The sequence below is a fragment of the Heloderma suspectum genome, chromosome 5, assembly GCF_057233095.1.
Source record: "Heloderma suspectum isolate Gila_16-S chromosome 5, 16-S_ref, whole genome shotgun sequence".
Classification (NCBI taxonomy): domain Eukaryota; kingdom Metazoa; phylum Chordata; class Lepidosauria; order Squamata; family Helodermatidae; genus Heloderma; species Heloderma suspectum.
The window spans coordinates 226,503,072-226,519,555 of NC_139462.1; the positions used below are offsets into that span (position 1 = coordinate 226,503,072).

Consider the following 16,484-nt stretch of genomic DNA (forward strand, 5'->3'; position numbering starts at 1 on the left):
TAGCCAGAGAATGGTAGTGATCTGCTTGTATTCATTCCTGGTTCTGTCCACTCCCAGTGATAGAAAACAGGATAACGTTTTGGCTTTCTCTGTAATGGACAAAGAGTAGCTGCGCTCTCTCTCTCTCTCTCTCTCTCTCTCTCAATCTCGAATGGGTGAACAATGATGTTCAAAATCACTAGGGTTCTCCGAACATCATCTCACCTCTCATGTCATGCCCAATTCTCATTCACATTTGCACAAATTGAGCAGCAATCGAATGAGAGATTTGTGAAAGTTTTGTGCAAATCTCTCAAATTTGTGCAAATCTCCTCCACTGACTAAAGCAGAGCTGATTCAGTCTACTGAGGAAATTTGTGCAAATCAAATGAGGAATTGGGAACGAGATGAATGCAAGCATGTGTTTGATAATTTGTGAACAGTTTCGGCAGGCATGTGCTTACATTGGGGGTTTCAAATGGGGCATGCGTGCATGTTTTGCAAGCAAAAACTAAATTCTCAAAATCATCCATCTGTCTGTCTGTCTGTCTGTCTGTCTGTCTATCTATGAATCATTCTGGATGATATTATCTAGATCCATTTTAATCTGCATGTAGCACGGACTGCTTTGGTCCCCCTCGTGGATGATCTACACCTGGAACTGGACAGGGGAATGTATCCCTCTTGGCTTTGCTGAAATTCTCAGTAACTTTCAATACCATTGACCATACCATCCTTCTGAGGCATCTGTCTGAGATGGGACTGGGAGGCACAGTAATTTGGTGGCTCTGGTCCTTCTTGGAGGGGCAATCTCAGAAGCTGGTGTTGGGGTATTCCTGTTTGACACTGTGCTCATTGGCTTGTGGTGTCCTCTGGGTTCCATCTTAGCACCCATGCTATTTAACATATACATGTAACTACTGGGAGAGATTGTCTGGTTTTGGGGGGTGTAATGACACCAGTATGCTGATGACATCCAACTAAGGATGGTGGAGAATTCCACCACGGACTCCAGTGAGGCCAGATTCTTTAGAATCCGCCCCCCCCCCGGAGTCTGTGGCGGAACAGCCTCCCCCCCTGCCACCCTGCAGAATCCCCCCATGATGTACCTACCTGGTGGCGGATGCAGCAACGGCTCCAGCGGTGGCTCCAGTGGCAGATGAAGCGGCAGCAGCTCCAGCCACTGCCGGGCTACTGTGGCCACAAATGGGGGCCGGCATAGCAGCCGCCATTTGCATCCCTACACTAGCCCGTGATAGGCTACATATATATTTAAGTAGCCTATCACAGCTAAAGCAGGGATGCAAATGGCGTAGGGGACACCATTTGCATCCCTGCTTTAGCCGTGATAGGCTACGTAAATATTTATGTAGCCTATCACGGGCTAGCGTAGGGATGCAAATGGCGTCCCCTACGCAGGACGCCATTTGCATCCGCAGCAGCCCAGCAGCAGGTGGAGGCCCGGCTGTGGGTTGGACTGGAGAGATTCCACCAGAGTCCACCCCCCTCTTGGACTCTCACGACATTCCTACGTAATAGCCACCCACCTCACTTCCTTTGGGGGGAGCTCCCAGAGAAGGACCACTGAAACTGATCTTAGGGTCTGGGCAGGTGTATATGGGAGGACATGATCTTTCAGTAACCTGCCCCCGAGCCATTTTTAGGCTTTGAATGTTAATATCAGCATTTTGACTCGGGCCCAGAAATGGACTGGCAGCCAACGCAGATGGAAAAGTACTGGCATAATATGATCATGTTGGCCAGGCCCTGTTAACAATCTCACTGCCCTATTTTAGACCAGCTGAAGTTTCCAGTCCATTTTCAAAGGGAGCCCCACGTATAAAGCATTGCAGTAATCCAGACGAGAAGTTATCAAAGCGTGGATAACTGTAGCTAAGCTATGCCTGTCCAAACAGGGACATAGTTGGTATATCAGCCTAAGCTAGTAAAAGGTGCTCTATGCCACTGAGTCCACCTGTGCCTTGAGAGAGAGTTCTTAATCCAAGAGCACCCCTGAAGTATGAAGCTGATCTTTAGATGGAGTGCAACCCCCTCCAGAACAGGTTGAACATCACTTAGCAGGTAGATGAACCACCCACTAACAGTACCTCTATCTTGTCTGGAGTGAGTCTCAGTTTTTTGGCCCCCTCCAGTCCATTACCTCACCCAGGCACTGGTTCAGAATGCCCATGGCCTCACCTGGGTTTGATGAGAAAGAGTGATACAGCAAGGTAATCTACATATTGTAGATATGAATCAGTCCATATCCCCGGATAACCTCCCCCAGTGGTCCCATGTAGATGTTAAACAGCATGGAGGATGGAATAGAGCCCTGTGGCATCCCATGGCATAACTGCCATGGGACAGAGCAATAATCATCCAGCACTGCCTTCTGGAATTGGCCATCCAAACAGAAGTGGACCCACTGCAGCACAGTGCCTCCAACTCCCAACCCAGACAATCTATCCAGAAGAATACCATGATCAATGGTATCAAAAGCCACTGAGAGCTCCAAGAGAAACAACAGGGTTGCACTCCCCCTGTCCCTCTCCCAGGAAAGGTAATCCCACAGGGTGACCAAGGCCATTTCCATTCCAAAACCAGACATGAAGCCCAGTTGAAATGGATCTAGATAATCCATTTAATTCAAGAGTGCTTGGAGTTGGCTGGTAACCACCCCCTCAAGCACCTTGCCCAGAAAGGGGATATTAGCAACCAGCCTATAGTTGTTAAGATTTTCTGGGTCCAAGTTAGGCTTTTTCAGGAGTGGCCCAATAACTGCTTCCTTTAAAGTGGCCGGCACCACCCCCTTGCTCAATGAGGAGTTGATAACCTCCTGAATCCAGCCAGACATCCCCTCCCTATTAGATGTAATAAGCCTTGATGGGCAAGGGTAAAGCACCCAGGTAGTCAAGCAGACTTGGCCAAGCACCTTGTCCACATCCTCAGGCCTCAACAACTGAAACTTATCCTGAACCAGATAGTGCTCTGGAAACATCTACTAATGGAACTACATTAACTGTGGTCTCCAATTCATGGAAAATGCAAGTGAATTTATCTTCAAAGTCGTGTGCAACCCAGTCACAAAGTGCTACTGAGGTTTCCACTATCTCTATATGGCCCAGATTGCAAAAGGCTATGAACCACTCAGAAGAGCTCTTCTGAGTAGGGATGTCAGAGAATTTCGCCACGAATCTCGGGGAGGCCGAATGCCAGCACATCCGGCCCCCTGAAATCGGTGGCGGAACGGTCTCCCCCCCAGCCCCCCGGGACGGGACTTAACTTGGGTGAATCTTCCTGGCGGCAGCGGCTCTGGTGGTGGTGCGGCGGTGATTCGGCTGCGGCGGCTGTGGCAGCCAGTCTTCCGACCGGCTGCCGCCACCGCCATTTCCAGTAAAAAAAAAAAGTGATAGGCTACGTAAAGATTTACGTAGCCTATCATGGCTAGATTTTTTAAAAAAAAACCATGATAGGCTACGTAAATGTTTACGTAGCCTATCACGGCTGATTTAAAAGGGGAAAAAAACCGCACGTACGCAAATGGCGGCGCCCATGGGCGCCGCCATTTGCGTTCCTTATTTTGGCACGTCTTAGTCTACGTAAACATTTACATAGACTGACGGCGAAAATAAGGGGAACGCAAATAGCGTAGATGCTACGCTATTTGCGTTCCCCTTATTTTTGCCGTCTTAGTCCACGTAAACATTTACGTAGACTAAGACGGCGAAAATAAGGGCAACGCAAATAGCGTAGCGTCTACGCTATTTGCGTTGCCCTTATTTTTGCCGTAGTCTACGTAAATCTTTACGTAGACTACAGGGACCAAATAAGGAACGCAAATGGCGGCTCCGTATGGGGGCCACCATTTGCGTACGCGCTTTTTTTTTTTCCAAAGTCACCCGTGATAGGCTACATGACGATTAACATAACCTATCATGGCTGACTTTGCAAATCTAGCTGTGATAGGCTACGTTAATCGTTACGTAGCCTATCACGGGGGTGGGGGTTTTTTGGGTTTTTTTTCGCGGCCGGGTAGACGGGGCGCTTCTACCCGGCCTGACTTTCGCCGGCGAGGGATGGGGCGCCTCCCACCCGGCCTGAATTTCGGCCGGGCAAGGCAGGAAGCCTCCCCCCCTCACATGAACTTTGGGGGGAGAAGCAAAGCGCCTCCCCCCACCGCAAAAAAAGCTGGGGGACAAGGTAAGTCCCTTTCGTACATCCCTAGTCCTGAGCTGCCCCAAATCCAATGGCCACAGCATGGAAGTTCAGATCACCCACAACAGTCATCTTAGCAATCCTCAAGACCAGGCCCAAGACCACCTCTGTCAGTTCAGGCAGGGTAGCGGGGTGGGCAGTGCACCAGGAGAATATGCAGGCTGCTTACCTGTGACTGCAGTTCTTCAAGTGTTCATCTGTGCATTCACACACATAGACTCTGCATCTGTGCAGAGCCTCATTCAGGAAACTTCCACAGCTGATGAAAACCATTTTTGGCAGGAACTCTCCCCCACCACTCACTGCGCTTGCCCAATCGGGTTCCCATTATTCTCCTCAGTTCCTTGAGACCAACTAGCTGGCCTCTCTACCAAAGAGGATCACTCACTCTGGTATCGACAAGTCATGACACGGACACCGAAGTGGGAGCAGTGGGTGGGTTGTGTGAATGCACAGATGACCACTCAATGAACAACAGTTACAGTTAAGTAGGGGTGTATGAAACCCCACTTACCTGGCTCCACTGGGGTCCACGGGTGGGGGGAGGTGATCCATTCCTCCCCCCCAGAATCCTCGATGGGGGGAGAGGCGATCCGGTCCTCCCCCCAGAATCCTGCCCGGCCAGCTCCACTCCGCGGCCAGTCCGCAGAGCTGCTGGCTAGGCCGATCCGCAGCAGGGCCTCCATCAGCTGCTGGGCTGCTGCGGACGCAAATGGAGTCCTGTGTAGGGGATGCCATTTGCGTCCCTACGCTAGCCTGTGATAGGCTACATATATATTTACATAGCCTATCACAGCTAAAGCAGGGATGCAAATGGCGTCCCCTATGCCATTTGCGTCCCCGCTGTAGCCGTGATAGGCTACTTAAATATATATGTAGCCTATCACGGGCTAGCGTAGGGATGCCAATGGCAGCCGCTACGGCGGCTGCCATTTGCGGCCACAGCGGCCTGGCAGCGGCCGGAGCCGCCGCCGCTGCCACTTCACCCACCGTCGCATCCGCAGCTGCATCCACCACCAGGTAAGTCTGTCCCGGGGGGATTTCGGGGGGTGGCATGGGGGGGAGGCCATTCAGCCACGGACTCTGAGGGAGCAGATTCCAAAGAATCCAGCCTCACTGGAGTCCATGGCAGATTTCTCCAACATCTCTACAGGAAAGCAACCTGCATTTCTTCATTTAATGCCCATTCACCCTGTTTGGAAAGATCATTTTGGAGCTCTTCACAACCCCCTTTTTTAAACCCCCTGAATAATTTGGTGTCATCAGAAAACCTGGCCACCTCACTGCTCATTCCTAATTCTAAGGTTGCTCCACTAATGAAATAAAACCCTCTAGTGTCCTCATCTGATCAAACCCAGATGGTTTTTCTCCTTGCGACATTCAAAGATGTTGGGATCTTGGTGAAAATTCTTTGCATTTGACATTCATCCTTGTTACTCTGTGTGAGCAGGTGAGATGGTAAGGAGAAATAAATCTAACCTGTAAGAACAGGGCTGTTTCATATATACACCAAGAGGACAGAAGTGAAGTACAAAAATGACTGGTATTCAGTTCATCTCAAAGGACTGATAAAACTGGATATTATTATTATTATTATTATTATTATTATTATTAATCATCCCACCTTTTTCCCAATACTGGGACTCAAGGTGGCTTTACAACATTACAATTTGTACAATTAAAACTTATAAATAGAAGTATACAAAAGTTAAAATTATGATTAAATCATCAATAGTATTGAAATTGTATAAAATATCAAAATGTTAAAAGACAACAAAAAATATAGTATCCATCCGTCATCTTCTCACAGATCCAGACTAGCTATCCCCAAAGGCCTTCCAGAACAAAAAAGTTTTTACATGCCTGCAAAAGTCAACCAAGGAGGGTGCCATTCTCGCCTCCCTGGGAAGGGAGTTCCAGAGCCTTAGGGCAGCCACCGAGAAGGCCCTCTCCCACGTTCCCACCAAACATGCCTGTGATAGTGGCAGGATGGCAAGAAGGGCCTCCCCTGAAGATTTCAAGGCACCAGCAGGCTCGTAGGGGAGAATACAGTCTTTGTCTGGTGGAAAGTGTGTCAGTGTTAAGGAAATGACAAAAGTGGCTGTAATAATCAGTCAATCCTAAAGGAAATCAACCCTGACTGCTCATTGGAAGGACAGATACTGAAGCTGAAGCTCAAATATTTTGGCCACCTAATACGAAGAGAAAACTCTCTGGAAAAGACCCTGATGTTGGGAAAGACTGAAAGCAAAAGGAGAAGGGGATGGCAGAGGATGAGATGGCTAGATAGCATCACCGATGCAATGAATATGGACTTGAGCATGCTCCGGGAGAGAGCGCAGGACAGGAAAGCCTGGCGTGCTGTGGTCCATGGCGTCATGAAGAGTCGGACACGACTGAACGACTGAACGACTGAACAACAACAACAACAATTGGAAATAATTTTCAGTTACAAAAACTTCTTCAGGTAGTATACAGCCATAAGGACTAGGAGCCATTGACAGACTTATGCCCCAGTAATTTGACAGGTTGGTGGCTGTCACTACACCTTGTGAAAGCAAATTCCATAATTTTGCTATGTGAGGTGTGCAGAAGTACTTGATTTTGTCAGTCCTGAAACACGCACTGTTCATCCACACCACATGTACAGTAACTGATACACTGTTATCGCTATACGCTTACTTGCCACTTAGTTAAAATCAAATTCCCCAACATCGCAACATTTCCTCATGGGGAAGCTGCTCCAGCCCTTTGATTATTTTGATAGCCCTTTTCTGCACCTGTTCTAGATCTGCAATATTGTTTCTGAGATGCAGCAAGCAGAACTCTACACCATAGAGTTGTATAAAAGCATTTTAAACTGTTTTATTGTATGTTGTACATCGCCCAGAGTGGCTGGGTGACCAGCCAGATGGGCAATTAATAAATTTAATAATAATAAATAAAAATAAATTATGCGATTGGCAGTTTAATTCTGAATTCCTTTCCTAATCATCTCCAACATGCAATTTGCCTTTTTTGCCAGCTACACCTAGGGTTAAGAACATAAGAAGAGTTGTGCTGGATCAGTCCAAGGTCCATCTTCTCCAGCATCATCTTTGCACAGCAGCCAACCAGCTGCCTGTGGGAAATCCACAACCAGGACATTAGCATGACAGCATCCTCCCGCCCATGATCCCCAGCAACTGGTGTCTATAGACATACTGCCTCTGATACTGGAAGTAGCATATAGCCATCAGGACTTGTAGTTATTGATAGCCTTCTCCTCCCAGAATTTGTCCAATCCCCTTTAAAGCCATCCAAATTGGTGGCCATCGCTACATCTTGACTCAAGTACCTATATCCTATAATTCTGCACCTATAATTCTGAAACTTCACAGGTTTCTTGCATAGAGACACTTCTATGACTTGTGCCATTTTCATAGAAATTGCCCCAAAAACCACAAGAGGAAGGAAGGGGAAGCAAATCCCCCCCCCAATTGAGGTCTCCCCTTCCACCTAGATTGCTGCACTTATCTTTCTGAAACTTTGCAGGTTTCTTAGTTCTGGCAACTTGCATTCTTTTTGTCCTTTTCAGAACAATGGTCTGCAAGGAACATTGGGAGATAAGCTCATCGTTTAAAAAAAAAACCTAAAAATATATGGGCTCAAGAACCCCTGCACTTATTCCTTTGAAATTTGGCAGTCTTCATCCCATTAGAAGGAACAACTATCCTTGCACATTGAATCCAGTCCTTGCAAATTTCACTCAATTCTGCCAAGAAATAATTTTTAAAAAAGTTATTGGCAGTTCCCTTTAACGTTCATTTCAAAGGATCCTTGTGCCGCCAAATTTCTTGTGCCTGCTTTAATTTTGTAACCCCTGACAAGAAGACCAAAGTTGAATTTGGACACGGGAAGGATGCCAAAAATAGCCTGTCAGCTGTTATAAATAGGCAGGGATCTCAATAGGCTGGACTCATTGCAACGGATCTATGAGCCATGCTTCTGCTGTTGCTATTAGGCTGCTCTGCTTTGTTAGCATGGCCATCCCTGGCCGAAGTGGGGTCATTCCGCAACTGTGCATGGTATTTCTACAAGGGACAAGAGCCAAGATGGTTTGATGACATGAATGCTGAAAAGATTTGTCAGCGCTACCAAGACAATTACTATTTTGCCACCCTGTACCATAAAGGTTTCCGAATCCCATACTGGTCAGCCTACACCTTAAGTGGTGACTCCTGCTCAGGTGAATCCTCAAGGAGGAGTACCTGGTTCGTAGAGCCTCAGGTAAGAACCCAAAGAGGATGCAAGGCAATTTCCCAAGTGTGTGCTAAGGCACGTGGGCATGCTCCTTGATTAAATACTTTTTAATGGTTTATTATTGAATTGCTTGGAAACAGTTTCAGATATTGTTGGAGCAGGAGGTTGGAGTTTTCTAATATGTGCCAATATCAAGCAGTAGGAGTGTGCATGGGAAACAAGATTTGGTTTGTACTCCGAGTCCAAAACCAATCCAGCAGTTTGGAGGGAAGCCTGATTTGGTCACTTCAACTTAGGTTTCAGTCTGAATCTGAGTATGAAAATTCAGATCTTCATGCCTGCCACTGACTATCATTAAAAATCAGCAAATGGCTAAAACATTTTTTCCTCTTTGTCAGAACTGGATGATGTTTGCAGACATAGTATTTACTTATGAGGGGACAGTGCCTGCCAAATTTCAGAGATTTATTTATTCATTTATTTATTGCATTTCTATCCTGCCTTTTTTTCCTCCAAGGAAGCCAAGGTGGCATACATAATCCTCCTCCTCTCCATTTTAGCCTCACAACAACAACCCTGTGAGGTAGGCTGGGCTGAGAGTCTGTGACTGGCCCAAAGTCACCCAGTGAGCTTCATGGCCAAGTGGGAGCTAGAACCCAGATCTCCCAGCTCCCAGTCCAAAACTCTCGCCACTACACCATACTGGCTGTCATAGATATAGGTGTCGATATTGTGCTACATGATTAAAGCTGCCAGCTTAGCCCAGCATGTACAAGGCTGGGTTTTGATTCTTGTACAGATATGGACTTGATACTTAGGTGGCAACATGAGATCAAAATAAAGGGGTAGAGGTGGGATTTATTTATTTGTTTTTAAACATTGGGCAGCTGATGATCTTATGATCTATCTCAAAAAATGGGTCTGGATGATAAGTGCAAGATTTTTCACCATTTGGAAACTGAATTCAGTCTCCCAGCAAGGAATAATAACAGGCAGAGCATACAGACGAAGCACATTCTCACTTATCAACATGGTGCTGGCAGGGGTATATGAATCACTTACCCCGTTCTGCTTGGGCCATCCGTGGTGGGGGTCCCTCCCCCCGGAATCCTTCCTGGCCGGCTCTGCTCCACGGCGACTCCATGGAGCAGCCTGCCGGGGCCACCTGCAGCCGGACTTCTGTCTGCTGCTGGGCTGTGGCCGCAAATGGCGGCCGCTACGGCAGCTGCCATTTGCGTCCCTGTGGAGGCTGTGATAGGCTACGCATATATTTACATAGCCTATCACGGCAAAAGGCAGGAACACAAATGGCGACCACCACGCCATTTGCATCCCTGCAGAGGCCGTGATAGGCTACATAAATATATACGTAGCCTATGACGGCTACCGCAGGGATGCAAATGGCGGCCACTACGCCATTTGCGTCCCTGCATTAGCCGTCATAGGCTACATAAATACTTACATAGCCTACTACAGCTAAAGTAAACAGAAAATGGCAGCCATAGACTGCGGCAGCCATTCGCGGGGCAGCGGACGGCTGACAAAGGTAGGCTCCGTTCCGCATACATTTCATGGGGTGGCAGGGGGGATTGCTCCGTTCCGCCACGGACTCCGGGGGGCCAGAGCCAGCCTCACTGGAGTCCATGGTGGAATCCTCTAACATCCCTAGGCGCTGGAGGTAACAGAGCCCTTCAGAATTCCCTCTCCCCCTCTTTTATTCCTAGAGATGCCATATGAGAGAGAGTAGGGCCACCCCAGCCCACCAATTCTGCTCGCAATACCCCAGTGATCAGTTCTGAGTAGGCAAGCCCAGGATTGCACTGTGCAAGTCTTTGTGTGGGTCACTGCTTTAGAATAGCTCTTTCCAGTCAGGAAACATGCCCAGATCCAAGACTCATGAAGAAACACAGAAGCTGGTTTCTTCTGAGGGAGGGTAATTCTTACATTCCAAAAATAATGGTAGTCAGAGTCCCTCCAGTTTTATTTCAGAAAAAAATGTCTTAGCTCTCAGAAGTGAGGAGTCCAACTCTGTTCTAAACGTTTGTTCTCAAGCATGAATGATAAAATATTCTGCATTAAGAACCATGTTACTAACAGTAGAGACACAAAGAATAATAGCACGGGAGCAGGGGAGCAAGGAATAAAGGAGAGCTACAGAACAATATCCATCATTTTCAACTCCCAAAACAAATATCACATATTTGTAGGGATGTACGAAAGGGACTTATCTTGTACCGCAGCTTTTTTCGCGGTGGGGGGGAGGCGCTTCGCTTCTCCCCCCGAAGTTCATGCGAGGGGGGGGAGGCTTCCCGCCTCGCCCGGCCGAAATTCAAGCCGGGCGGGAGGCGCCCCATCCCTCGCCAGTGAAAGTCAGGCCAGGTAGAAGCGCCCCGTCTACCCAGCCGCAAAAAAAAAAAAACCACCCCCGTGATAGGCTACGTAACGATTAACGTAGCCTATCACGGCTAGATTTCCAAAGTCAGCCATGATAGGCTACGTTAATCGTCACGTAGCCTATCATGGGTGACTTTGAAAAAAGAAAAAGAAAAAGCACGTACGCAACGCAAATAGCGTTCCCTTATTTTCTCTGTAGTCTACGTAAATCTTTACGTAGAGTACAGGGACCAAATAAGGAACGCAAATGGCGGCTCCCTATGGGGGCCGCCATTTGCGTACGTGCTTTTTTTTTCTTTTTTCAAAGTCACCCGTGATAGGCTATGTGACGATTAACGTAGCCTATCACGGCTGACTTTGCAAATCTAGCCGTGATAGGCCACGTTAATCGTTACGTAGCCTATCACGGGGGTGGTTTTTTTTTTTAACTTTCCTTGTAATGGCGGCGGCGGCAGCCGGTCAAAAGACCGACTGCCACCCCCGCCCCTGACGAAGACCCGATGAACCGCCGCCGGGACCCGCTGCCAGGAGGGACATTTGTGAAAGGTAAGTCCCATCCCGGGGGGGCGGGCGGCGGCGGGGCGGGGCCGTGGCGGAGAATTTCACTGCAGATTTCGGGGGTTGAATGCGTTGGCACTCGGCCCCCCGAAGTTTCGGGGAGAAATTCTCCCCCATCCCTACATATTTGTGATGTGGCTGCAAAAAAGGCAAATGCTGTTTTGGTCTGCATTAATAGAAGCATTGCTTCCAAATCCCAGGAAGTACTAGTTCCCCTCTACTCAGCACTGGGTAGGCCTCATCTGGAGTACTGTGTCCAGTTCTGGGCACCACACTTTAAGAAGGATGCAGACAAACTGCAGAGGGTTCAGAGGAGAGCAATGAAGATGATCAGAGGACTGGAAACAAAGCCCCCTGAGGAGAGACTGAAAGAACTGGGCATGTTTCATCTTGAGAAGAGAAGACTGAGGGGATATAGGATAGCGCTCTTCAAGACTTGAAAGGTTGTCACAGAGAGGAAGGCCAGGATCTCTTCTCAATCATCCCAGAGTACAGGACACAGAATCATGGGCTCAAGTTCCAGGTAGCCAGATTCCAGCTGAACATCAGGAAAACCTCCTGACTGTTAGAGCACTACAACAATGGAATCCATTACCCAGGGAGGTGGTGGGCTCTCCCACACTGCAGGCATTCAAGACAAGGTTGGACAGCCATCTGTCAGGGATACTGTGACTTGGATTCCCACACCGAGCAGGACTCGATGCTCTCATAGGCCCCTTCCAACCCTACTATTCTATGAGTCTATGATTTTGTAGCTTCAGGTGAAATAGCCCAGCATTTGAGGGGGCCATCTGCAAAGTGTCCTCTGGTGGGTCCCATCCTAAGTCAATTACACACACACACACACACCAGGGCCAGAGGCTTTCCTCACAATTGTGCTAGGTAGAAAGATTACACCAGTGGAGCTGCCACCTTAATTTCCCACAATGCCTCCAACATAGTGTCATTCTGGGGGATTATGGGAAATGAACATGGTGCCTGCCCAGACTGAGCTGCCCAGAGCTCAGATCAGCCTGCCAGTCAAAAGAGGACCAACGCCAAGAATTAGGAGTCGGCCTGCCAGGTCTTCAGCAGCTGTCCAAGGACACCAAATGGTAATGTAGGGCCAGGCAACCTACTTAGTGCTGAAATGGGAAACAAGCTTGAATGGAGCCCCCTGTGCAGCACCTCGTCAACCAGGCAGCAGCACAGAATGCCTCAGCAGTTGCCTAGGGTTATAGCAAACCAGCTTGTTCTTCAACATTTCACAATAAAGCCATGTCTCCCTGCACCTCCTGAAAGCAGCCTTCCACACTTTTTCTAACACAGGGGAAGATTGCACATGACCTGTGTATTTCTATTCAAGCACTTTTGTGGACAACCCTTTAATATGGTTTCTTTAAATCTATAGGGAACAATGTACACTAGAATTTAAAATTAACATGAAAAGTCCATGAGAAACTCTCAGATCTGAGGATGGGCAACTAGGGAAAGGGGCAAAATTTGTCCAGTTCACATTTTCACACTTCTGAAATACTATAAGTTTGGAACGAAACAAATTTAAGATTGAAAAACGAAGGATCTGAGAGAAACAGAAATTAACAGGTTCGTCCATCCCAATAGGCATGGACCTCTGGCAGGAGTGAGCAAGCAGGCAGGCAGCTGGCAAAGAGAAAGACCCGATGAGCCCTCACAGTGGCACCCTGCCCAGGGTGAAAGAAGGCAGCAGAATTGGGGGCTTTCTACCAGCTGTGAGCAAGAGGTAGACTCTCTGGTCTGGAGTCATCTTGACTCCCTGGCTACTGGCTAGGAGACATATGGATTTCATTTGATTTCCTTTCTTACATTTATATACCACCCAATTGCCAACTTACTCAGTGGTTTATAAAAAATAAAATTACAGTGCTAAAATTACAATATAATAACATAATATAAAATCAACATATAAAATATATATCAATTTTAAAACAACCAACACATCACAAATGTTCTAGCTGTGCAGGAGGGAACCCACAACGCCATTTTTGCAGCTAAATGCTCTGAGCATCTGAAGATGATGTAGAAATACCTGGAAAAGAAGAAAACTAACATTAAAATGGTGATTCGAAATAAGTTTGTGGAGCACTCTGCCTCCTAGTGAAAAAAACAGAAACTCCTGGTAAGTTTGCAGAGTTGTGCTTTGTTTTTTCGCACATGGTTATACCAGCAGGGTAATTCAGCTGCTCTTGTCTCATTTACTGGATGTAATCATGACCATTCAAGAACGCTGAACAGTTTCTGCCATAAGATCAGTCACTGCTTGAACATCACCCAGCCCTGAGCGTGAGTGGAATAATTCCTACTGATTTCTTTTTTGACAGCTTGCATTTCGATCTGCTGCATCAGCAAATATGAAGACTGCGGCGGAGGCGGTGGCAGAGGCAGTGGTGGCGACACCATCAGGGTCATCGACGACTACTCTGGCTATGACCCTCCGTAAACAACAAGAGCTTCAGCAAAGCCAAGCCATCAGCATTGACTATGAAAACACAGCTTACGACCGGGGACATCTGAACCCTAACTTGTTCCAGTGTGCCACTGGTCGTGATGCCACCTTCACACTGACCAATGCTGTGCCCATGGATCCCTGCTTCAACCGGATCCGGTGGTACAAACTAGAGAGAACTCTCAAGGACCAGCTCTCAGCTCACTGCACTGGTCTCAGAGGGACTGCCTACCTGGTAACAGGATCCGTTCCTGATCCCAACAAGAAAATCCCTGACCGTTATCTTGACACAGAACGCGACCGTTCCAGAGAACACAGCAGGGTTTCTGTTCCCAAGTACATTTGGACTGCCGTTTGTTGTGACAACCCACAAAATGAGAATCTCAAATTCTCCTTTGCATTTATGGCAGAGAACATGGAGACATCAATAGTGAATATTTTCTCAGTGCAGGAGTTGGAAGGAGACCTCCGAAATTCTTACCACCTTCCTTCTAGTAAATCATTGCAAGTGTTTGCTGATGACTGTAATCCAAACAGCAGAAAGGGAAATGAAGTTTTAAACAAGATAAACGATGCCATGTCCCAAGCCTTTCGAGAACTGATTCTCAACACTTATACGTTGTTGCTGTCAGAATCGGACCAGGAAATGTTGGACCAAGAGACTTCTCAGCTAACGTCAAGCATGAATGTAGATCAGGATTCTCTTCGGCTGACCGGCATTAAGTTCTCAGTGGGCTTTCCAAACTTACAAGAGTGGCATAGCCAGCGCGAGAAGATGTACTCTCAAGACAACATGGCCTGTGTTCTCTCATCTCTTAGTGGCACCTCCAGACACAGGAGGGCTACAGAGTCATCTCAGCCCAAAGTGTGCACAATCCAAGAGCAGAAACACATGCCTGGCTCCCCTGTCTCTGCCAAAGGATGGAGATGCGTTTGGCAGAACTGTGACTTCCACGGAGAAAGCTACAAGTGGTGTTCCACCTCGTACACTAATAACTGGGACTACTGCTGTACTGGCAAGTGCACTGTCGACCCAGAATCCAAAACATTTTATTGTCCCTCCGGAAGTAAATCCTCTGTGCCTTGCTCGCCCCAATACTCAACTATGACAGTCAAGGGAAAGCCATGTCGTCCAGATCACCCCTGTGGCCTTTATGATAAAGATTATTATTGGTGCTACATAGACTATAAAAATAACTGGGAGTACTGCTGTTCTCCACAGCACCACTGTGATTATCACAGTTCTTCATACCAATGGTGCTACATCACGGATGTCAATCAAATCATCTCTACATCATGGTGCAAGTGCAATGCAGGGCCGGCTGCGTCGGTACCTCCAAGGGATGAGCTACGCCTCTGAAGATGGACCTCTCAATCCACTCTCAGAGGAAGAGATCCAATATATAGCCTTGCATCATTAATGAAATTAAGCCCTTGTAGACCCCTCATTTGGTCAAACCCAGATTTGAAATATGGCTTTGGTAGCCTTCATGGGCTGATTACAAACTTTGGCTTGACATATATTGAGCTTCTGCTTTGTATCTGAGTACTTGTGCTTGCATTGGACATAAAATCAAGAAATGGGCAATATAATGCTGCTCTTGACTTACATGTAACCTCAATCATATGTTGACAACTGGTGTTGACGTTTCTTAAAAGGCCATGCACAGTTGATAGAGCTTTGAAGAAGCAAGACAGGGAGAGAAGAAGTGTGCTGAATGGTGAGGTGGGCAGGGGAGGGATGTATTATGTAGAGGAGAATAATAGAGACACATTGGTATTGGCCCAGGTTGGCTTAGTGCTATAGTTTTTACTATAAATTTACACTTTTGGGAGTCTTCTGCTTTCAGTAAGATGTTAACAATGCCATTTATGCATGTACTTCTGATTCTATGTAACCAATATAGCATGTACCCCCAAAGTTTCAAAAAGGTACAAATCAGATCAGGAATCACGTTTACCTATAATGGGATGGAGCAGGGATGGACGGACTCACGTCTGTCCAGGCACACCAGTCATTTGCCAAGCCACCACCCCCACTGCCCCACTTGTCACATTGCGTGAGCCCCCAGACAGCTCGGCGAGTGCCTGGCAAGTGCTATGTGGCCACCCGCTCCTTCTCTGAGCTACCATTGTTACGCAAAGTGGCAGCTTGGGTATTTCTGGAAAACTAATGTTGCATAGATTGCAGCCATAAAGGGGCCATCTACACAACATTATGGGTGTAAGTATACCATTCTCACCTGTAATGTGGTGTAGACAGGCCCTTTACGGCCATAATCTATCATGTTAGTTTTCCAGAAAGGCCTGAGATGCCATTTTGCATAATGATGGCAGCTCAGGGAAGGAGCAGGCAGCCGACCCTGTTCACAGACCATGCAGCACTTCCTGAACGGGTCCAGAAAGTGCTGCTCAAACTGCAAATGGGAGTTCAGGGGGCCAAGCAGGTGGGCATCTGTCAGACTCCACCCCCCTATTGGGCACTCACGACATCCCTAGGATGGAGGCAGGATGTTGCAGATCAAGCAAATCTTTCATGTTTGCATCATTTTGCCCCTGCTGCTCAATTAGGAAATTCTATAATCAAATGCCTCCAAGAGAATTCTGGAATTAAAAATGAGATTCCAATTAC

General features: G+C 47.4%; 1 protein-coding gene across 1 annotated transcript; it reads left to right on the forward strand.

Moving 5' to 3' along the window:
- Nucleotides 1–8,149: 8,149 nt before the first annotated feature.
- On the forward strand, nt 8,150–16,484 carry LOC146345230 (uncharacterized). Its single transcript, XM_084859443.1, has 2 exons — nt 8,150–8,463; nt 13,728–16,484. Exons 1-2 carry the CDS (start codon nt 8,176–8,178, stop codon nt 15,210–15,212), a joined length of 1,773 nt encoding a protein of 590 aa, XP_084715569.1. The 5' UTR covers nt 8,150–8,175; the 3' UTR covers nt 15,213–16,484.

What these genes read in the sequence shown, in the direction of transcription:
- LOC146345230 (XM_084859443.1), top strand. Translation starts at nt 8,176, where the DNA reads ATGCTTCTGCTGTTGCTATTAGGCTGCTCTGCTTTGTTAGCATGGCCA. An exon ending in CCTGGTTCGTAGAGCCTCAG is followed by an intron (nt 8,464 to 13,727) that starts GTAAGAACCCAA and finishes CTTTTTTGACAG; the next exon opens with CTTGCATTTCGATCTGCTGC.